This window comes from Dermacentor albipictus, chromosome 3, assembly GCF_038994185.2.
Source record: "Dermacentor albipictus isolate Rhodes 1998 colony chromosome 3, USDA_Dalb.pri_finalv2, whole genome shotgun sequence".
NCBI lineage: Eukaryota > Metazoa > Arthropoda > Arachnida > Ixodida > Ixodidae > Dermacentor > Dermacentor albipictus.
This window is the reverse complement of record NC_091823.1, coordinates 119,750,580-119,774,705: the sequence shown is the minus strand read 5'-3', so window position 1 is coordinate 119,774,705 and position 24,126 is coordinate 119,750,580. Positions and strand designations below refer to the sequence as shown.

The following is a 24,126-nucleotide window of genomic DNA, read 5'->3' as shown; positions in this document are numbered from 1 at the left end:
CGTCGAAATGCGCGGTCCTCTGCGACTCACCCGCGGCCGACTAAGATGGATTCAGGCGAACGGCCACGGCTGCCCTCTAGTGCGCGAGACAAGCAGCAAACATGCACAGAGGGTGTCGTGATCCGCTTGCAGTGGATCACATGCCACAACGGCGTGGTCCGCAACGAGCGCGCCGACGTTCGCTTCAACAGCGAAGATATGCGCCTCACTATCCGACACCACCCCCTGCAACGGTGGCCAGACCCATGCATCACGCGAGGAAACACGCTGCCTGCGATCACCGCACGCAATATTTCGCGGCAGCAGCGGGCCGCTACGGTTGCGCGTCGCAGACGTGTGTACGAAAGCGCGCAGGCAACGCCTCTGTCTCGCCGCAGCGGACCTTTGCAACAACTGTGGTGAAGTGGAGACCCTCGAACACTGGCTACTGCGGCGCGTTGCTTTCAAGGTACTGCGAGAAGAACTTGCTGCCGCGCGCACTGCCTGCCAGCCGTCAGCATCTAGGCGTTGTTATTGCCACGCAGCCCGCCTCGCGCGCGGGAGGCAGCTCACATAACACTGCGTGACTTCCTCGAGCAGTCAGGCCCTGCCTCCTTGGTCGGGCCTGGCCACCCGGCTGCTCTACGTGGCCTCACAGAGACGGTGTGCCGAGGCCGGGTGACAAACTCTCTCGAGGAAGTCGCTCCACAAATGAACTGTGAAAGTTTTGTTTACCTAGTCGCTATATTGTTACCCATATAAATAACTCTCCTATATTGTATCCTCCTTCCCTGTCCTTTTTTATTCTTCCCCCTCATCCATTGCTGATCGTGGTTCAGGTGTGAGCAGACTGCGCTACATTTAGTGCGTTCAGCAGCAATCTTTTTCTTCCTGTCCTTTTCCTTTATTTATCTATTTAGTCGTTGGGCACAATGCCGCTTACCCGACGCCTACGTTCGCTCCGTTCTTGGCGCCCGTGTGATTCTTAAGCAGCGAACGGCATCTGGCGAGGAGGATACGAAATCATACGAGACTACCGTCGCGACTACAGGACCGAATGCGAAACGTCGGCGAAACTGCCGGGGATCGTATCAAGGCTCTCTGCTGTATCGCCTCTCCTCGACATCCGTGTGCGTGCCAGTAATGTGTCACCGTGTGCGAAGACGCGAAAGTTGCTTTGTCGTTAGTCAGCTTCGAGAGCCTTTCTGGAGACATTTGGCACCAACAGTGATCTCGTCTTCGCCCTGAAATCGCCTGGACATCGACGGCCAGTTTGGATCAGAGTGTCGTGGGAAAGACACAGCGCTAGAGCGGTAAGCAGGGGTTACTTATATCCCCGAAAGTCCTCCTTGGGTCGTCTTACACCGCCGCCACACTGAGCACGACACTCGTATTCTGTGAAATAGCGAGTACTGTACTGTCCCATTCGTGGGTAGTGCGTTTATCATCTGAATTTTCGCGGTGTGACTATCGAGCCTACTTAGTGTGAAAAAGGAAACCATGTCTGGTATTGCAGATGACACTAACCATAACGTCCTATATCACTTCTAGGTTATATAGGAAGCTATGCACTAAGCAGTGCGTCAGAATTATTTTTTTTCTTGCGGTCTGAATTGTCTAACTGGTATTTTCGCTTGCCCTTAACACATTGCTTTCAATTTCCACAAAGCGAGCAATTGGTCTAAAGGTATACTTTGGAGCTCACGGCACGTGGAGCGGTGCGCTTGCGTACTCTTGGTAAAAGAGAGACGTAACGAGCAACGGCACGAGACAGATAAGGTGACGCGCTCTTCGCCTTGAGACGCGCTTTGTTTGCGTTCTAGATTAGCTTTAACACTGAACTGCCACAAATCTCCAAAACCTGTAGCGCGCGTCTCATAAGTGAAATCTCCACGGGGGCTGGTCTTTCGGAGACACGCGAAAGGTTCTTTGTGGGATTTTGTGCCACCGCAACACTTTAGTGAAACTAGCAGGGAGGGGATCGTGTTGACAGCCGTCACACACACACACACACACACACACACACACACACACACACACACACACACACACACACACACACACACACACACACACACACACACACACACACACACACACACACACACACACACACACACACACACACACACACACACACACACGCACGCACGGACACATGGCTTCCTCAGTGTCCGTAGTACCAACATAGCTGGGAGCGGTGTAACAGCTATATAAGGTCCGCGACATTTACTAGATAGCGCTAGTTCGCAGTTCGGTGTGCTCAAATTTACGGTGTTTTCCTTAAGCTTTAAAAAGACAGAACAAGCTTCTGTGAGGACGAAACCAATCATTAAGCCACCTGGAGAAACCTATATAATATTTTATGTTCTCATTAAGTGCTGTAGCTGATCACTGATTAATGCCCTAACTTTCTCATCTTTAACATTGCGGCCGTAACTATAGTGTTAATGTTGTGTACGATTGTTGTGCTCGGCAAACACTCGCCACGCCAACGCGGATGTCTATAGTGTTTGGACTGGGCTCGCCACGCAAGCGCCGAGGTGTAGTGTTGCGTTCCGGATGCTCTCGCAGCGTGCCACGGGAGTCGACATATGCGCAGCAATGCGGCCTCGGCACAACGCAGTTGAGCTCCACGCATAGTACCGGCCTGCGTTTCTGCTGTTGGGGCTTGCGTTGTGGCCGAAACGCAGTTGTGTGCGTCGCGGTCGTGTAATACTAAATGCAAGTTGGATGCCTTAACTTCAAAGTTGATTCCAGGAGTACTACTGTTAGGACAAGTTGAGGCAACATGCTGGCCAATATATGCGCGGGAACAAGTACGCTTACCGCCCGGTGCTGGATTAAGCACTGATATCCTATTCTTCAGAATCACCTTGACGACCTCCTTGCATTTGACAAGGTACAGGACTATTTATCGCTGTAGGTAGGCGCAAGAGATGTTTATGTGGAGAAGGAACCACGTGTCGCATGTTCGCCAGGCATGCTAAACCCGACACAATGCCCGACACAGTGTCGCAAGATATAGACGTTGGTATGGTTTCTTGAAATGAAGAAAGAGAGTCGCAGCGCGCGCGAGTCCAAACAAAGTTTAATGCGAAATCAAAATAAAGAGGTGACAAAAATTCACACAGAAACTCCTCTGGTGGTTTCCTGAGTATGCGCAAGCATTGTGCCACTTGCACATCTCCACGCAGCCCAGTGTCATTATCGGTGTTATGGAACTTGATCCGCCCAGTATGAAACCTTATCAACCCTCATCGGTCGTTCGCTTATCATGTTCCTACTTCTACTGCAGGGAATCGCTTTGTTATCGTCGCAACCGACTATCTCACACGTTACGCTGAAACAAAGGCAATCCAAAGAAGTACAGCAGCCAAGGTGGTGCGCTTTTATCATTGAGCATGTTGTGTTGCGACACGGCGCACCAACCGTCGTAATAACAGACCGAGGAACCGCATTCACAGCTGCACTCTTAGATCACGTCTTGCTGCTAAGTGGAACGTCTCATCGGAAGTCAACCGCCTACCATCCACAAACCAACGGATCAACAGAACGCTTAAACAAAACAATTGAAGACATGCTCTCCGTGTACGTGGATGTTGAACAGAAAAATTGGGACGACATCCTACCTTATATCACCTTTGCATACAACACGGCGAAACAAGAGACAACGCGCATGACTCCGTTCACCCTTGTTCACGGACGAGATGTACGAACGATGTTGGATGCAATGCTTCCACACGACTTTGACGACACTGATACGGACGCCGCTGCGTTTACGCAACGCGCAGAAGAGGCTCGGCAGCTAGCACGCTTGCGAATCTGCCAGCAGCAAGTCTACGACTCAGGACGCTATGATCTTAACCGTCGAATGGTCATCTATGACGTCGGCGACAGAGTGTGGGTTTGGACACCCATACAGAAACGAGGCGTCTCCGAGAAGCTGTTAAGACGATACTTCGGACCATATCGAGTATTGCGCCGACTCAGTGATGTCAGGTACGAGGTCGTCCCCGATAGTGCCAGTTGTACGCGGCGCTGCACGCATTGTCCTGAACTTGTGCACGTTGTCCGCATGAAGCCGTATGTGAGCGAATAACTATGCGAGAGACTCTTACTTCCGCTAATGAAATTTCTGATTTAGCATCAGGGCGACGCTCTTTTAGGGAGGGACAAATGACGCGTATATTCTACTTAGAAGACAACGACGATGTGGGCAATAACGGACTCCGTCTAGTGGGTGGCAGAGATTTGGGAGAGGACGAAGAAGGCGTGCCTCGGTTCCGTTTGTTTTTGAGCAGGTTGTCCTGTTGTTCTTGAACGTCTCCCTGTCTTCTGTCCGCGTTGTACCGCTACAATATGTAAAGTCATTAGAGGGTGTCCTGAGAAATGGCACTTACAAGGGTACTTTTTCAGATAAATACTTTCGCGCACAGCTTATCAAAATAGCGAAGGAATCATTGAGCATGCTCTGGTAAAATGTAAAAGTATCCATCCAGCGATCATAGTGTGTGTGCTTGCTCGAAGCGTTGGCTTTGAGAGACTGTGCGGGAATCATCAATGAGTATGCTGTGGAGGCTAGTAAGAGAAGAAAGGCTGGTGGCGCGAAGGAATGGGAAGCACGAAAGCAAAATTCTTATTCTGAATGGTGCAGATGAATGCCTAAAAGTAGTGGAAGATTTACACACATCAAAATGCTTAAAGGAAGGAGCCTTGTGGCGTGTGGCTTCGCCCTGTATAAAAAGGGGTCATGATATTCTTATTTTCATGTTCAGTCACCATTAGCGGACATGTAGATTTCTATAAAAGCTTCGCAACAATGATGCATGTACCTTGTTTTGACCATTGACCCCCATGGTCGTCCTCGACCTCGACTGGCTTCATCAGTGTCCGTAGTACAAACATAGCTGGGAGCGGTGTAACAACTATATAAGGTGCGCGACATTTACTAGATAGCGCTAGTTCGCAGTTCGGTGTGCTCAAATTTACGGTGTTTTCCTTAAGATTTGTGAAAGTTGCGTGGAATGCATACACGGAACCTATACCAATTAGGGTGGTTGCTTGAGCTTGTTGGTAATTCATGATCAAAAATAACGTACAGCGCGAAGGACAAGGACTGCGATGGACGACATACACAGCGCTGTGTATGTCGTCTATCGCAGTCCTTGTCCTACGCGCTGTACGTTATTTTTGACTATACCAATTACGTTACAATAACATTGGAACGTCGAAATACTTGGCGTCTTTTGTGCAATCGCCTGAGTTGGATGTCGCCAAGACATGTGGCTGCTGACGTTTTTTCCAACTTCCAGGTGGTCCTCTGCACGCTTGCAATACCATGGAACAACTTGCCAAGTACGGAGACACCTGGGACCTTCTCCTCGCCGAAGACCACATCGTACTGAAGCTCGCAGAATTGTGGCCACCAGACGTACCGCTCCCGGAAGGGTGCAAGCTCGAGAACAGCGGTTCCTCGCTAGTCACGAACCAGGAGTCGCTGGTGGCCGCGAAGCAAGTGCTGCAGCTCAGGGTGAGAGTATCGCGCGCCCTCTTCGCTGGGTGTGCGTCGTTCGAGTCCTCCAAGCCTTTCTGCGCCGCTGCGGGCGAGCTGCTTAGAGACGCCGAAGAGTTGTGCATTGCGCACAACAAGGACAAAGTGTACAAGCTCATCCGCACGTTCCCAAACGTCAGGGTGCTCGCCCTGCCGCACGACCTCTGCAGACACATCCTCGAAGAAGACGAGCCGACCACGGACTGCTCATCGCCTCTGGTCGAGCGCAGCAAGCTGACGCAGCTGCTGGGCAACGTGGAGAGTCTGGGCAGTGCAGGCCTCATTCTCTCGAAGGAGACCGTAATGGCAGTCATGCGAACTTGTCCTCGAGTAAGTACAGGACTGCTGAGTGTGCAGCTCTCTAGCAAGATCCTTGGTTTTTCAACCATTATTTGGCTCAGCTAGCTGCCGTGCAAAGAGGAGCCAAGTAAAGATTCATGCTAACAAAAATTGTCATCCGTCCGACTGTATATAGTTTCGTGCTACAGGTGGGTGGATGGCAGTTTTTTGCTTTCATGAACCTTCCGGCACCTTACGCCCTGCCGGCGTGCTGATTTCTTTAGTTAAAGGTAGGGTCTATAGTCGGTCCGACGTCAAGAGAAAGGAAGCCCTATAATCTGTTTGGCGAAAATATCTGTGGACAGGAAGGCAAGAATTTAGGTTCGAAATTTAGTGTTAGAAAATCAGGTGTTATATGGTATTCAGTGAAAACTGTGAACATACAGGACCAGAAAATAGCTCGGTTAAGAGAATATAAATACCTTGGTATATGGATAAACGAAGGCAGTAGATATATGGAAACACAGGAAAAAACAATAACAGTAAAGGGGAAGAGAAATGCAGCCATAATAAAGCACAGAACGCTATGGGGATACAATAGGTACAAGGTGCTCCGGGGTATGTGGAAAGGTGTAATGCTTCCAGGACGTACTTTTGGAAATGCGGTGGTTTGCTTTAAATCAGGGGTACAATCAACACTCAATGGCAACCAAAGGTTAGTAGGACGCCTCGCATTGGGCGCTCACGGGAAGACTACAAATGAAGCTGTGCAGGGTGACATGGGCTGGACTAGTCTTGAAGTGAGGGAAGCTCACAGTAAAATTGATTATGAAAGACGACTGAAAAATATTGCAGAAAGTAAATGGCCTGTGAGAGTGTTGAGGTGTCTGTGCAGGAAAAGCATTGATTCACAGTGGCAGTGGAGGAAAAGAACCAGGAAGCTTACCAGCAAGCATACGACCTGTAGGGTGGGCAACACAGCAACAAAGAACGTCAAGCGGAAAGTCGGAGAGGCTGAAATATTCTCATGGGTGGCGGCAGTGGAAAATAAACCTGCCCTGAGTAACTACTTAAGAGGAAAAAATCGAAATCAGGAAATAAACAAGTTATGATAACTCAAAGAGAAGCTCATTACTTGTCGAAGCGAGATCGGGATGCCTTAGAATACGTGAGATAAAAGAAGGAAGAAGAAGCATGTGCTGCCTGCGGTAAAGCTAGGGAAACGATGGAGCATGTTTTATTAGATTGTGAAGACGTCTACCCAGCAGTCGATTTAGGCACCACTGGCCTCCTTGAAGCCCTTGGGTTCAGCGAGAGCAGGGGCCAAGTAACCATGCCCGCAACAGAGATTAGTAAGAGGCGATTGGAAGATTGGTGGAAGAAAAGTAGGGAAACGACAAAAAACGGAGACGTACAAAAGCAAAGTTCGCAATAGTGGGTCAGAAAATTTGGTTGTGGTAGTTAATAGTGGTTTCTTTTCTCCTTTTTGTATTTTTTAACCTTGGTGTAATAACAAGTATAATAGCAAGAGCTTGGTGGCGCAACCCACCGCCCCGTTCCAAACGGGACGCTCATAACATCCACCCATCCAGCCGCTAATGGAAACGACAAAAATTTGTACTCGATTTTCGAGACAACAACAATAGCTGTGATAAAACTACGGCTGCTATCGTAATAGTCCGAAGACTCGGCTTTCGATTGATGCCTGTCTCCTCTACACATGGCGTAACACTGTTTCCAAAAGCTATTTTTGAAACACAGTCGTGCAAATTCATCAGGTATGTATAAAATCCGAACGTATCACTGCTGGGCATGCGTTTCGCATGCATGCGAAAACGCATGCATAGAGCATGCGTTTTTCTTCCAGCGCAGTTCTCTGTGTCCCTTCACTCGTCCCGTCGTTTAGCGCTGTTTTTATTGCTCGTAATCATGAACCAACCAGCCCAAACGCGTACTCTTATGCGTTCCTAGCTTGCTGGGATCCCGTCTTTCTCTGGGATGTGCTACAAAGGACGTTAAAGAGTTACCTTTAGATCTACATGGAACAAGATTCTTACCGGTAGAAGCAGAGGGTTTTCCGTGTGACGCTACAATGCTCCTGGGCCTCCACAGTTTGTGGAAAGCTCGAACGCAATTCAGCAATGCTGATGTCAACATGCGACCTACACGCGATAACTTCATTGAAGTTGTAGTACCGTTCAGGCAGGTCCATCGGGCACTTCATGAACAGCTAACACGGATTTATATGCTAGATAAATTGGCAGCATTGAAAAAAAAAATGGCTGTGGCTTAGGTAAGGTTAAGCCCAGGATGCGAAGCATACTAGCCTTTATTTTAGTTGTTGAACCACTGTTTAGCCTGGTGAACTGCTGTTGCTTGGCTATTGGCCTCGAGCTCCACCACTGGAAAAGCTGGCGCCACCGTCGGCGTGACGTGCTAGGAGGGATCACGTGGACATAGCGGCCGCGTCGGCTGCTTCGGGCGCGCCGAAGCAAGCTGAAAACGAGTTTAAATTCCCTCGTACACTGCGGTCCTCATTTAGTGGCGAAATTTTCCCGCTTCGAGTGTCTCCTTTACAATGCTTGAAAGCACTACAATAGGTAGTGACTGCCTTTGAAGGCGCGCAACATGGTAGGCTACTGCTCGGTGCCGCAGGGCCGGACGCACGTAACGGAGGCCGGTGTCAGCCTTATTCACACGTAGCCGCAGGACAAGAAGCTGCGTGAAGCTTGGCTCGCGAAACGTAAAACCGGCAAACAGTCATCGGCTACAACTCGGATATGCAGCAAGCACAGACGCGAGGAAGATTTCTGCGGCGGCGCCCGGTCTGCGATGTTCTGAAAACGCGCACTGAGACGCTCGCCCGAGTCCGCTGCCCGACTAATGTCGTGACGGTTTGGTCTATGAACTTGTCAATGCTATAGATACTGGTAAGTTCAGTGGAGTGGAAAGGCAGCGGTAAGAAGCACATTTAAAAAAAGCATGGCATATGGTCATGTTTGTGTTATGAATTAATGCACTGGATCACAAAAAAGGAGCAGCGGGAAATTGCACGCTGAGAACACCGATAAACATACAGTGCGACGCAACTCGCGAAATAGTATTGAAAGGTCAAAGAATTTAGAAGAAAAAAAAAAGTTTGAATCGTCGCGACGGCACATCACAGTCCCCGTAGGCATCGAAGTCTCTACAAAGAAATTATTTTTCAACAGCTGTGATAGCGCCCACGCAACAATGGTTGCTTGTATACTGTCAAATGATCATATTATGCGGCCTAATGCTCATGGCACGGTGCGAAAACGCTCGCGCGGGGAAAGCGAAACAGTGCGCGGACAAGCATGCAGACGCGCAGTCGGTCGCTGCGAATCTGCGCGATCGCTGCATTGAGGCTTCGTTCTATTACACTCCATTTAGTTGTACAAACACTATAAGAACATATTTCACATAGTTTGCTCTCAGCGTTTACCTACCTTTCACGCAAGAAGCCGGTTCGGGAGACTCCATCGCGGCGACCGCGCGCAGTGGCGTTCACTGTACGTATTCGGTAAAGAGATAGCGTCTGTAAACGATTGTGTGCTTTCAGTTTGCCCAAGATTATTATTTATACAGTAAGAAACTTCTCTCGTTTCGAAAGTACTCACGGAAATGTCCGGGAGAGCTCGCGCGCGGTGTTTTCAGTGAGCGCTGACAGCAACACCTACGAGGAGCGCGCCACATGATCCCTCATACTACGCCAGCGAGGCGCTTCCGATAGATGGCGACTCCGTAACTCCTCGCCGCCAATATTTGGTTCGGCTAGACGAAGAAACAACTCATGCGTTACTCTGCTTCGCCTTGGACGCCCCGCATTGGACGCGGTGAGCGTCGAGCAACGCAGCGTTCGGCGCGGCAACGAAATGTGCGCCTGAGCAAGTGACGCACCGCATTCACTAGAGGCGCTTTTGTACCGCTTTGAAGCATCGTACTCGTGGCTCACTCCGCGTTCGGCATTCGAGGAGGAAGGACGCGTGATGGCTCGCTCCATGCGAGGTTCTTTGGCGGCCGCCGTTGGCCGCGGTGACAGGTTTTCTTCGGCACCCTCGGATTATAGGATGTTGCTGCCTACATTGCCTTCAGGCGAGAGCATGCAGCAGTGCGTTTTTTTGCACGGGGACCTGGCAAGAAGGCCATATCGGCTGGAAGATTTTCGCGAGCCATTGGAGGAAGCTGGTATCATCAAGAACATCACGGGTATTGGAGCCTACCAGATGAATCACGTCTGGCTAGTCAAGTTGCGCAGCAAGGTGGACAAGGATGTTCTCGTGAAAAAGGGTGGACTTCAAGTCAAGGGCGGCTTCTGCGCTGTCATTGACCCCGTCCAACAAGACGTCACCGTGAAAGTGCACTGGGTCGACTTTGCTGTCCAAAGTGAGAGCTTTCGGCAAGCGTTGAGTAGCTTTGGTGACGTGCTAGACGTGTCGAATGACAACTGGTCCGTCACCGGTTTTGAACATGCGACGTCCACGACGAGAGTCGTGCGAATGAGACTTAAGGAAGGTGTTGAGCTTGATGACCTGCCTCATCTGTTCAAGTTAGGAAGTGGCACTGTACTTCTTGTGGCGCCGGGCCGGTCCCCGCTATGTTTGAGGTGCCGCAGGCAAGGACACATTCGACGGAACTGCCAGACGCCACGTTGTGGTGTGTGCCGGGCGTTCGGACACGAAGCCAATGATTGTGCAAGGAGCTACGCTAGAGTAACCAAAACGGTTCTCCCTACAGAACAAGACCAAGAGAATATAATGGACGCGGAGGAGGCCGAAGAGTCTGCCCCGAACAGCAACACCAAGGAACGCGAAGACAAGGCCCGGGAGACGGACGCCGAGAAAGCCGAAGGGACGACACCTGAGAGCCGCGATTTGAGGAACGCAACTGAGGAACGTGCCGAAATAGGCGACACGCAAGAGCCACTGCCCTTAAGTCAAGCAAGTGAAGAGGAAGACATGAGCGACAGCACCGAGATCACTACGGCCGAAGACCAAGCAGACGCTACGGGGGCGACCGCGGCACGCGGGAAGCGTCCCAGAACAGGAATCCCGAAGTTGACGGAGGACAGCACCGAACGCAAGGTTAAACGCCTGGAGCGTCAGTGGCATCGCGTTGCTGGCGCCAAGGGTAAAAAATATGTCCCCGAAGTCCGGTCGGCGTCTTCGTCGCCGGTTCGGGGTCAGGAACGCGAGAAGTAATACCCCGGTATTCCCACTGCAGGGTAGAACCACGGTAAGCGTTGTACTGGTGGTTCGCGCTTACAATCACCATGATTAGTATACCTGCACCATTACGCATCGGTACGCTCAATGTACGGGGTCTAGGGGCCAGTCGCAAGCAATATCAGGTCAAACGCATAATGCAAGAAAGAGACCTGGATTTGCTTGCGGTCCAGGAGACTAAGGTTAGCACAGAGGAAGCGACCGAACGCTTGGTAGCAAAATTTTCTTTTAGGTACAATGTATGCGTGAGCCATGCGGTGGGAACATCAGCCGGGTGTGTATTGTTTGTTAAAAATTCAATTGGCATTGTCGTTGAAACGGTTACAAGTTGCTTGCAAGGACGTTTTGTTTTGTGCGATCTTTCTTACGGGGAAGCGAAATTTAGATTTATTTGTGTCTATGCACCTACAAAGCCGCATGAGAGATGTCTGTTCTTTCGCGAATTGAGTATGTATTTTGATTGTGAGAGGTGCTTAATCGTGTTGGGTGACTACAATTGTGTCCTTAATCAGGAAGACCGTTCAACCACTGCTCGTGTAAATGATGAAAGTGCTGTGTATCTTAAAGAATGCGTGAGCAAATTCTCTTTAAATGATGTGGCACAGTTTGCAAGAGGTGGAAGTCGCCAGCACTTTACACACTTTCAAGGCACCAGCCATGCACGACTAGATCGAGTGTATGTGTGTTCGGAGATTTCACCTTTTTGTCAGAACTACGAGGTTGATACCGTTTCTTTCAGTGACCATTGTTTAGTGACCTTCGAGATCGGCCAAAAGCAAAAAAGGAAACTTGAATGGGAAAGGTGGAAATTGAACGCCAAGCTTATCAAGGATGACGTGTTCATAGATAAAACAAAAAAAGAAATAGAGCTGTTTTTTAATGACACACTACGCAGTGCCGCAGAGAAATGGGAGTTATTTAAACAAAGGGTAAAATTGAACGCTATAGAAAGAGGTGGGCATATAAAATATCAAGCTCAAAAACAGGAACAAGGTCTGCGGCAGGAGCTAGAGGACTTAGTGCGAATCGAAACAGCTAATCCGGGTTTGCTGACGCAAGAACTGCAAGACATTAAAAGAAAACTAGAAAGCTTAGAGGAGGATAAATACAGAGGTGCAGTTATACGTGCACGTGCTGAAAAATATCTCGCGGGGGAAGTACCAACAAAGCGAGCTTTATCAGATGAAAAGGCGTACGCTCGAGGAAATGAAATATTGGAAATAGAATATAATGATAATATATCCAAAGAACAGAAAGTTATCATGACGGCATTTGAAAGTTACTATAGAGAATTGTTCGCTTGTCGTGAGCCAAAGGTGCCGGGCTACGAGGATGACTTCTTGGCAGAAATGCCGAAGCTAGGCAAAGAGGAAACGAATTTATTAGAAATGAATATTAGTATAGAAGAGATTGAGAGGGCTATTGAGGAACTAGGCTCGGGCAAATCTCCCGGTCCGGATGGGATAAGTGCGACATTTTACAAGGCGTTCAAGACGGATATGGCAATAGCATTGCATGAAGTATTTTCAGAGGCACTCGAGCGGGGGTCTTTACCTCCATCGTTCAATCGTGCGCACACGGTACTAATCCCAAAAGGCAAAGATAGAAATACGTTACTGAAAATAACAGGATACAGGCCAATCACGTTGACAAATGTAGACTACAAGGTTTTCATGAAAGTTCTTGCAGCAAGGCTGCAGGGAGTTATACGGAAGTTAGTTGGACCGCATCAGACATGCGGCATCAGGGGCAGGAAAATATTTACAAATATTCATACAGCCAGAAGCATTTTAGAATATTGCGATAGCGCTCTCCTCAAGGTAGCGATGCTGCAAATAGATCTAGCTAAGGCTTTTGACATGGTACCGCATAGTGTTCTCTTTTTATTAATTAATTATGTAGGACTTGGTTCCGTCATATGTAAAGGCATCAAAATGGCATATCAAAGTTCATGTACCAATTTAATTGTTAATGGTGAACTCTCACAACGCATACAAGTACTCTCTTCTGTTCGACAGGGTTGTCCGTTAAGTCCTTTACTTTTTGCTTTATTTTTGGAGCCGCTCTGTAGAAAAATAGTTAATAGTACAGAAATCAGAGGTTTTAAGATACAGTCCTGTGAAGTACGTGTTCTTGCTTATGCGGATGACGTTGCCCTATTTGCTGTAGATAGGGAGAGTGTTAGCGCATTATTAAGAATTACTGAAAGGTTTTGCGAGAAAAGCGGTAGTGAAATCAATAAGCAAAAGTGCATTGGTCTCTGGCATGGCCACTGGAGTGCCACGCCCGGTGTTTTTGAAAATATCCGGTGGCTCGCGACACCTAGCTCTTACCTGGGGGTGCCTTTGGATGGGTATCGTCAAAGCGAGTCACTCTGGCTCGAAAAAACGGATGAAATGCGTGCGATGGCTGATGCATGGGGTGGCCGCGAATTGTCGATTTTTGCACGTGCCACTATTTGTAATGTTTTTCTCGCTGCGAAAATTATGTATCTTCTGCAGGCACTGTATTGTACACGTAAGCACATTCAAAAATTTCACCGAATCTTTGCCACGTTTATCTGGTGTTCTACGTGGGAGCGAACATCAAGGACAAATTTGTTTCGTCGAGTAAAGAAAGGTGGTCTGTCGGTGTGCCACTTGTTTCTTCAGCAAGTTGTATCACGTTTCATATTGATAAGGGACGAAAGAGACCCGTTTTTGTGCAGTTTTTTTCAAACTATGTTAGCAGTTTCTATGCCTGATTTTTTTGTTTCTTCAGCCATTGGCCCTCATTACACAATTTCAAGGTTCTTGCGTGAAGTTGTAACGTCCTATCGTTTCCTTAGGGCGCGATTCTCTCTTGAGTACCTCTCTAATGTAAAAAGAAAGCGTCTTATGAAGGATCTCTCTGAAAGTGTGTTCCCTGTTCCAATGTATCGGCTAATGTTTCAAGAAGGGCCTGGGCAAGACGTACTTAAAAGGGTTAAAAATATGTGGATACCGGCAAACGTTAAAACATTCTTCTTCAAGCTTCACACGGGAACCTTGCCTGTTAAAACGTGGTTGGAGGAAAGAGGAATTTATGTGCCATGGGGAAGCAGATGCTTTCTGTGCAACAAAGCTGAAACGATCGAACATGTTTTCATTGATTGTAATAATGCCATATTCTTTTGGGATATATTACAGAGAACGTTAAAGATAGACCTACCCCTCAATCCACATGGCATTCGTTTTTTACCACCTGAACACGATTTTGATCAGATGGATGTCATCTTTTTACTTGGAATGCACGCACTCTGGCGTAGTCTGTTGGCATATAGACATTGTGATGTTAAAGGCCGATCTGTGTATGAATATTTTGTGGAAATGGTTGTGAAGGTACGTGACGTGTACAAGACGAAGGACTGTGATGAAGCTGTGGTGTCAATGCTTGACACTTTGACACATATAAAACGAGTGTGATCTAGGATCACAATCTCTTTTGAAGCTTGTAGCCAAGCTGGAAATAAAGAAAAAAAAAAAGTACTCGTGGCTCAGTGGTAGCGTCTCCGTCTCACACTCCGGAGACCCTGGTTCGATTCCCACCCAGCCCATCTTGCAAGAGTTGAGCCAAAGCCACTTCTCCTTTGTCGTGACGTCACGGTGTCACGTGGTATTCAAGGCGACACCGCCGCGCCTGAGGAGCTGGGTTGAGCTCTCGTAATATGCTTCGCATAAAATTGAAATTGTCGTGCTAGCAAAATCCTTGTTGACATGTTTTGATTTTGGTGTAATGTTTGTGTATAATGTCACAGCCGGCAATAAAAAAATAAAAAGAAACCGTGGCCGAGTGGTTCAATGGCTCACACCTACCGTTTCGCATCACGCTGGCACTGGTTCGATATCGTGTTGCGTGGTGCTTTTTTTATCGCCATGTAAGACTGAGTTCCACAGTCTCGATTTGTTGAGTCGCCATATGCGTCGGTGTCGTGTGCTAGACGCTGCACCGACGCGACGCGGCCGCAACCACCGCGCCTTAGCTCTGATACCTTAGCCGACACCGTATACCTGGTAGCTTCTTGAAATCCGCCAAAGCCAGCGCGCGGGTTTTTATGGGACAGCAATGACGTTACACCGCCTGTGTCTCCGCCGCGCCGCTCCTTCTCCTCCGCAAGGCTCCACCCACCCTCGCCGCGTCGCTATGCTGCGCGGTGCTGTTTTTATACTGTTTTCACTCTCACTCGGCGAAGCTGCGAACGTCAAGAGAAACCCAGCGAAGTTCTGACAGCTCCACTGTAAAAAAAATTATACGTGGCTCTGCCATCGCAAACACCAGAGACCGGTGAAGCTGGGGGAAGGCCAGTAGTGTAGTGCCAAACTTCCGTCCCTACGGTGTCCGCCAAAGACGTCTGCTACGGCGTCCGCGACTCGCGCGGCAAACGCTGTAGTAGACGCCGCGGTAGTCTCCACTCTGTACGGAGCGGCGGGCGAGGAGGACATGGAGGCACCCTAGCAGCCGCCACAGAAGAATGCCCCTCCTCCTTCGCCTGACCCCCTGATGAAGGCACGAATCCAGAGCGGGTTTCTCGCTCGCGTGCGCACCGCTATGCTGCGCGATGCTATTTTTATAGTGAGCTTTCCCTCTCTCTGAGCCCTCTACCACAACTAGGCGAAGCTGCGGACGTAAAGAGAAACCCAGCGAGGTTCTAACAGCTCCACTGTAAAAAACTGTCGTGCCTTGTCGCATGGGCATACTCAGGAATTCTGGACATTACACCTTCACCACTCTGTGGAACTTCACCACAACGCACCTGCGTAACTGCGTTGGCAAAATTTTAGAAAATTTTATTTCAATATATCGGCCGAGTATCAACAACTTTCAACTGACTGCACCGAGAGGGTGGTCCCTTCTAACATATGCATTTATGGCACTTAGTCGAAACATTGGTGTTCAATTAACGCAGTGTTTTAACGCGATAGCGTTAAGGAGCCCGTGTCGAAGATCCGGCGTCGCGCGTCCGGCGGCAGACGTCGCTCCTGCAAAATATATTTTTGCACCACACATACCCAGGCCCTCCATGTGACGTAGCTATTTACTGAAATAATTGAATTTCTCAAGCTAAATTACGTGGAAAAATCGTAAACTACGACTTACACAAAACGTACAGACATGATAGCTCTCGGATTGTAATTTGACTATACGAGAAAACATAATTATGTTATGCGAGAACTCAAAAAAACGTCTTTTCCAGAGTTTCTACAATTCATAAACCGGCCGCGGCGTCCACGGCAGGTAGTGCCAACAAGTGTTCTTCAGCCTATAGTCATGAGCATGCACCCGCCTAACCTCACGGATCCTATCATTGGAGAGTTTTTGGTTAGGGGACGCAAGCGGCTTGCGTACGCAAGAACTAGGGGCGACGGTACTGCGCATGCGCAGACCTAGACGTATGGTACAGCGCATGCGCAGTACCGTGACCCCTAGTTCTTGTGTAGGCAAGCCGTTTGCGTAGCCTAATCTAAAGCTCTCTAACTTGTCACAACGCTCTTCAAACAACTTACATAAATTTCGGAGCCTGATTGTCCTTTTGGGAAATGTTCAATGCAGCCGATGTGAATGTCTTTGGCTTTATCTCCACCAATTACCTGTCACTGCGCAGGTGCAACGTATCGACTCCGACTCCGTGCTGGAAGTTTTTTTGCAGCTGAACAGCTCGCCTATGCGAGGGGCATATTCTACCTCGCGGAATTTCACGCACCTCGTGCTGTACGCTGCCGTCGTGGGCAACGGCCAACAGATGGCCACAGCGGGACCAGATGACGTCGCTCTCGCAGCGAGAACGTTTCCGCTCGTCGAAAACGTGGAGGTACGCACCAAGATTGCCAGCTTCGTATATTATGAGCAGATTTATGTTTAAGGTTGTCGATTTGCTCGTAGCATCTGCAGGTGAAGCGTTATGAAGTTTTGTAGTTGGACCTTATTGAGAGCTTCTTTTCCATAAATTGGCAGTTTTATACAAATTCTCGCACGTCTAATTACTTTTTTGTCAGAAAATGTATACCCTGTGGCGACTGTAACTTATAACGGAGTTCCGCCTCTGCTATACATTTTCGGTGGTTTCCTCGCTGCGGCAGTCTTCACAGGTATCACTGTCGGCTATTCCGATGCGTCAAGTGAAGATATTCGTAAAAGCTACACCAAGCTACAATCAGCAAAGAATGTGAAGAAATCTCAAGTGACATATAACCCGCCGTGGATGCTTAGTGGCTTTGGTGTTGCGCTGCTAAGCACGCGGCCGCGGAATCAAATCCCGGCCACGGCGGCCGCAGTTCGATGGGCCTAAATGCAAACACATACATGTACTTAGATTTAAAAAGAACCCTAGATCGTCAAAATTAGTACGGAGTCCCCCACAACAGCGTGCCTCATAATGAGAGCGTGGTTTTGGCACGTAAAACCACATGATTTAATGTTCTTATACGACACGCATGCCACATATTCAGCAATCTCGTGTGTACACATATCAATCGTATGTTCTGGCGCATTACACGTGGACGTAAACGCATTTACGACATTGTTTCGAAAAGTAGTCAGCTGAGTTACACCGACATATTGACAGCCTAAACGTCTGTCGTCGTGTTTTTTTGTTTTTGTTTTTGTAGGCCAATACATGACTTCGTTTTGCGGAAGGCTGCCGCCGGAAGTCCGCCCGCGCCAAAATGGACGAGTTCACGTAATAGCCCCGCGACCTCCGTCTATGGCGCCTCCTGTGAATCAGTCAGTGCTGACGTCACATGAAAGGTGCCACATTTTCAACATAGGTAGCGCCACTGCGATCTTTCATTTTCGTCATCTTCTCGCTTACAATAGCTCTGTCCTCGCGACGTATGGTGAATTACTCATCACAGCTAGAAGCGTAATCGTTCATTCTATCTTCACTTGCTCTTTTCGTTTAGTGTCCCCTTAAGACAGCTAACAAGGTGTTGGTAATTACAGCTGTTTCCGTGCTTCGTGAACGATAAGCGGGAACGGTAAGCACAGAAATCACCCATTCGAGGTATAGATTGGGTATGCGTTAGCCAAGACTTAAAATTCATTATGAGCCTATTTTTATGTCAACTGAAGGGCGAAGGCCTCGCCCAGCCATCTCCAATCACCTCTGTCGTGCGCCAAGGTATTCCAACTTGCGCCTGTATATTTCCTAATTTCATGATGCCACCTAGTTTTCTCCTGTCCTCGACTGCGCTTCCCTTTTCTTGACACCCGTTCTGTAACTCTAATGGTCCACCAGTTTCCCGTCCTACTGAGCTCCATTTTTTATTCTTAATGTCAATCGCTGTTTGCTTGCTGATCCATAGCGCTCTCTTCCTGTTTGTTAATGTTACGCCTAACATTTTTATTTTATCGCTTTTTGCGTGGTCCCTAACTTGTCCTCAACCTTCTTTGTCAACCTCCAAGTTGCTTTACCATATGTTAGCACCGGTAGAATACATTGATTGTACACCTTTCTTTTCAATGGTGATGGTAAGCTTCCAGTCATGATCTGGCAATGTCTGCAGTATGCGCTCTAACCAATTTTTATTCTTCTGTAAATTTCCTTCTCTTGATCAGAGACCCCTGTGAGTGATTGACCTACATGGACGTATTCTTTCACCAACTCCATAGGCGGACTGGCGATCCTGAATCCTTGTTCCCTCGCCAGACGATTGGTCATTGTCTGTCTTCTGCACATTAATCTTCAACCCCACTCTTACATTCTCTCTGTTAGGGTCCTCAGTCATGTGTTGTAATTCGTCCCAGTGTTGCTGAACAGGACAATGTTATCTGCAAACCGAAGGTTGCTGAGATATTCGCCGTTTATCCTCACTCCTAAGCCTTCCCAGATTAATAGCTTGAATACTACTTCCAAGCTTGCAGTGAATAGCATTGGATAGATTGTGTCTCCTTGTCTGACTCCTTTCTTGATAGGTATCTTTCTACTTTCCTTGTCAAGGATTAAGGTAGCTGTGGAATCTCTGTAAATATTATCCAATATATTCACGTATGCCTCCTCTGCTCCTCGATTACGCAATGCCTCTGTGACTGCTGATATCTCTACTGAATCAAATGCATTTTTTATAATCTATGAGAGCCATGTAGAGAGTTTCGTTCTACTCTGCAAATTTCTAGATTATCTGATTGATGACATGGATGTGAGCCATTGTGCAGTATCTTTTCCTGAAGCCAGCCTGTTCTACTGGTTGATTGAAGTGAAGCGTTGCCCTTATTCTATTGGAAATTATCCTGGTGAATATTTTATACAATACTGAAAGTAAGCTGATGGACCTATAATTTTTTCAATTCTTTAACGTCTCCCTTTTTGTGGATGAGTATAATGTTCGCATTCTTCCAGTTCTCTGGAACAGCTGAAGTCGTGAGACATTTCGCATAAAGGGGCGCTAGCTTTTTAAGCACGATATCTCCTCCATCTTTGGTAAACGAGTTAAAATTATTTGTAAATAAAACTACATGGCACTGAAGTGCCCAGTAGAACAGATATGCGACACAGATTTCTTAAAAATCTGTAAATCTTTCTAAACGTGCGATGCTAAACCATTTAAGTCTTGCGCATTTCCAAAATAATTAGCTAACATGTAAATATCCTGGCCGTTTTCTCATGTGCCAGTAGGTCGCGAATATCTGTGCAGGATAAGTCATTACTTTCCTCAGTAGGGAAGCTGAGCCTGTACAGAAACGTGCGTTCTCCTCTTAATATCGTGGAGGAAAAAATATTTCGAGCTCACTGCTGCTCTGCTCAAATTTCACATGAAGGCGGTATTTTATAGTTCAATATAAGGCTTGGAGCTGTTAGTAGCTGGCTTTTTCAAGAAACAAACTGCGTGATTATCTTCGTCTACGCCCCTCACAATGTGTAATATTTAAAACGTGACGTCTATGTCACTTCCACCGTCTCCAGTACGGCAAAGCATGGATTTCGAAATTAGTTTCTATTATTGACTCGGAGGTGCATTCGGGAGGCGCAGAGGAAGGCGACTTGGCATTTTAATGCAAATAGCATTCTTCGCATTGCAAAACCAGTTTTCTTTCCGGCTATCTATCTGTTTTCGGGGGCCGGCTCCGACGATATTGCAGTCTAAAAATGAATTGAAATGAATTCTGGGGTTTTACGTGCGAAAACTACGATTTGATTATGAGACACGCCGTAGTGGGGGATTCCGTATTAATTTTCGCCACCATCGGAACGTGGCCGCCGCGGCTGGGATTTCATCCCGCGACCTCGTGCTTAGCAGCCCAACACTATAGCTGCTAAGCCACCGCGGCGGTTAGTCTGAAAATGTCGGTTGATCCCGACTGCAAGTGCAGTCTAAAAACGTGGGCTTAACGTCGGTCACGGGGCTACTGAATGAAAAAATAAAATTAAAAAAGTTATCTATACTTATTTTTGTTGCAAAAAATGCTATTCGCGTACCTGGATAGCCATCGTAATAAGTTCACGATTTTTTTTTTCTTGAAAACTGGGAAAGTCATAATACCAAGTGCTGCATTAAGCAATGCCGGCCACAACATGCTATTTGCAGCGAAATTTCACCAAGAACATAGCAATAGTTAGAGCCAAACGAATATTTTATTCAGTTTTAAGAGAAATAAGCTCATGTAGCCGCATTAAGCAACTGAACACATTCTTTTTTTATCTCCACTGCCTCAATGCGCCTTGCCGAGAAGTTTTACGTATAGGTGAATATGAACGTGTGGAATGTATCCATACCCCTACCATTAAGCAGGAGATACATTCTGTAAACCATCAAGTTTTGACAAGATTACTACTTTGACCACCTAGGACACTTACTCTGCTGGCCATAAAATCACAAGGCCTACACCATTTTTCTTTTCATTTTTCTCTATCTGTCCACCTTCTTCTAGGGCCTTCCTCCCTTCGTCTGGAAACAACACACAAAGAAGCGCCTGTTATTGTACGAGAAATATACTTCAGAAGAATTTGTTCTTGGCCTATATTTGGAATTGGTTTGTTTTCTTCCTCTCTCTCGAAAAAAACGTATATTTCCGAGCGTGAAAGAAGCCCGCGAATACACGCAAAATTGCCGCGCGCGACTGGCCTTTGGATTGGATTGGAAAAACTTTAATAAAAGTGCTGCAGGACGCACAGCTCGGAAAAACACTTTTACGCGGGACGTATTGAGCAATAGCGAGCTGTATCGGGAGTTTCTCATGTTGCTCTACAATTTCCTAACTGACATTCTTTATCTGATTATAATATTTGAGAAGTTGATTAACTAATTGAGTAATTATGTAATTATGCGGAATGCAAAACAAAATCATCTGAGTACCTCCAAGCGACGGAGAACATTACCTTTGTTCTGTCCGGCTACGTGGCATTCGCATATTTTTAAATCTTGCTGCATGATAGTAGTTGGGACCTCCTGTATATGTACGTATGCAGCTATGTATGTGCGTACGTGCGTGCGCGTGCGCTACAGCAACGACGTCACTCGCAGGTTCTCGTGAGATCGTTAGGAGCCCTGGACGAGATGTCGGCGTTCCGTCACGTGCAGAGCGTCGCCGTGGCACTCGCTCCTCCCGTTGCCTACGCCAGCGCGCACTCGGAACTGCAGCGGCTCCTGCAAAACTGGCCGCGCCTCGAGAAACTCTCCCTGGAGTTTTGCGGCGGCGTGCGCCTGTTTGCGATTGCCCGGTCGTGTCCGCGAGTCAGGAGCCTGCGCTTCGCCTTCTGCCGGTGGCACAGAGCGGACTCCCCGGTGGACGCCGACGCGTTCCCCGAGCTCGAGAGCGTCGAGTGGGGCATGCGCGTGTCCGAGGCCGCCTTCGAGGCGCTATTCTCGGCCACGTGCGGCAGGCTCCGCACGCTGCAGGTGTACGACGACGAGAGCTGCTGCCGGTTCCTGCACTTCTGCGCCCGCGAAGGCCCGCGCACGCGTTTCCCGCGTCTCGAAGAACTGCTCCTGGCCACGAACTTGCCCGTGCGCGCGATGGGGCTGGAGCCGGAGTTGCTTCACCGAGTGGTCGGGGCGCTGCCCGCGCTTCGGCACCTGGCGACCGACAGCTACGACCTGAGGCTGTTCTTCGAGAACTACTGCGTTCCGCGCGACCGGGTGTCCTTGTCCTGGGCGGCGTGCGTGCTCTGCGCCGTCCACGGCAAGGAGATCCCAAGCCGTGCACAAGCGGCTGCTTTAGCGGCGAACGCAGTGGCCATCAACGACCAAACGTGTCTGCTTGTGTAGTCAGAACGCACGAAAAAGACGGGAAGACCACAGTGACCTTTCGATTCCTTGAACTAAATAACTGAGAACATAAGTTCTCTGAAATCTCCTCTTTGCAGCTGATGGTGACCAAGGGTGGCCGGTCGGTGGCAAACAGCCCTTGCGAACTGAAAGCTTCGTGCTCCCGTGCTGTTTATTCGCCAACTTACCGTAAGTAAACAATGTGTTAGTTTTCCATTGAGAATGCGTGTTTATATCCCGAAATGATGTTTTCGATACACTCTGCAATGTTCGTAATAACACGATTGAAAATTCCGCGCAGAACAGTTCATGCTGACGTGGCCCATGAGGCTGTTGGGTCTACAGCGCTTTTGCTTTTGGAAACGCGGCGCTGTAGGTTCCGCTGGTAGTTACAAGAGAAATCTCCCAAATGTATGAGTAGTGGAGTGTATAGTGCACATTGAATGAGCAAATGGCAACACTAAAGCGCCGCGCATCATTTTGACGGAATCCATACAACATCGGCCAAACAATTAAGTTATTTGTCTAAATCGAAACAGCGATTTCATAGGCTGCTTGGGATGAGACATGCTTACTCAACGGCTGGTTACTGTTGCACAAGTGGCCTCCTCGGTGTGTTTGTTCAGGAACTCGATCCTCTGCACAAACGAATATTCGACAACTTCGAATAATGAACTAATTGTGACTAATAGATTCGTATTCGAAATTGTGAATATTCGCACACACCTAGCAAAGAATACTAGTCTTGTGAGGCGCATAAGCGCACAGATTTGTAAACGCAAACCCTCACGGTCACATTTTAATTATAGTAACTTTTCTTCGTAAATCTATATACATTGCAGTGGCCTCTATAGCATGCAGTGCAGTAGACTCGTGTATTCGGAGGCCGGCAACGCGATCAGCGGCCTCGCCGGAACCATTTTTTTTTCTTTGTAAACTCGTTCAAAGCACGACGGTTGCTGCTCACATAGCTCAGATGAACTTTTCGCAATGCCGCCATCACGGCGATTCTAGCAGTAGCTTTATCAGAGATGAGCTATCGGAAAGCAGCCGAGGCAGTGCTCTTTGATAACAATGAGTAACGACATTCTTTCTCAATACGTCAAGTTCAAGAAGGCATTGCGCAAAATACGAATAATTTTTTATGTACGTATAACAGACAGAGTTAATTAGTGAAAATACCTGTCTGTACATGGGGCGGGCTGATCTTGCATGCCTTGACAGCAGCGTAGTCACTCCATTTTCGTTCTGCTTCAATTATTACTGAACAGGTGGTTAGTTAACTGTGGCATATGATACAGCGCGAAATCACATTGTATTACATAAATTATAACTCCGAACTTGTAGTCTTTAGCAAAGAAAGGAGCCAGCAAGTGACATTTTGTTCAGTTTTCTACTCTTAAATAATATCAGGTGAAGAAAATTGATGCTTCTGAACCAAGAACATCTCGAGCTAAACACCTTGGTAATATTTCTTACGTAACTATGTGTGACGCAGAATCTTGCGCTGACCAAGCCCCGATAAAAAAAGTTCAAATCAGGCGTGCCCAGGAAAGGATTTCCCGAAATTAAAGAGCGTTGTACACTGTTTGGAGGCGCCAAACGTGCATTGAACCATGGCACGCGACAACAGCACATTCCAAGTGCCGTTTGCGGTAAGATGACGGTATTCATTAGTGATCGCGGTGTTATTCAATGTTGCCGTGCTGATGAACTAGTTGGTTTTCCCGTTTTTTCTCTTCTCGAGGACACCGCCTTTGTAAAGCTCCGTGTGCCCTGGCGTGTGCATTTTACGGTTTTTCTAGTAATACCAGCGAGCTGGCCTCACGGCCTAAGTGGGTTTTCAGAA

General features: G+C 47.9%; 1 protein-coding gene across 2 annotated transcripts; it reads left to right on the top strand.

Moving 5' to 3' along the window:
• Positions 1 to 206: 206 nt before the first annotated feature.
• On the top strand, positions 207 to 22,500 carry LOC135919459 (uncharacterized). 2 transcript variants are annotated; one of them, XM_065453289.2, is made up of 4 exons: positions 207 to 448; positions 5,295 to 5,863; positions 16,679 to 16,885; positions 21,534 to 22,500. In XM_065453289.2, exons 2-4 carry the CDS (start codon positions 5,321 to 5,323, stop codon positions 22,275 to 22,277), a joined length of 1,494 nt encoding a protein of 497 aa, XP_065309361.2. In that variant the 5' UTR covers positions 207 to 448; positions 5,295 to 5,320; the 3' UTR covers positions 22,278 to 22,500. The 2 variants fall into 2 exon arrangements, with proteins under 2 accessions (XP_065309361.2, XP_065309360.2); XM_065453288.2 differs by lacking the exon at positions 207 to 448 and adding an exon at positions 471 to 1,292.
• The last annotated feature ends 1,626 nt before the right edge of the window (positions 22,501 to 24,126 follow it).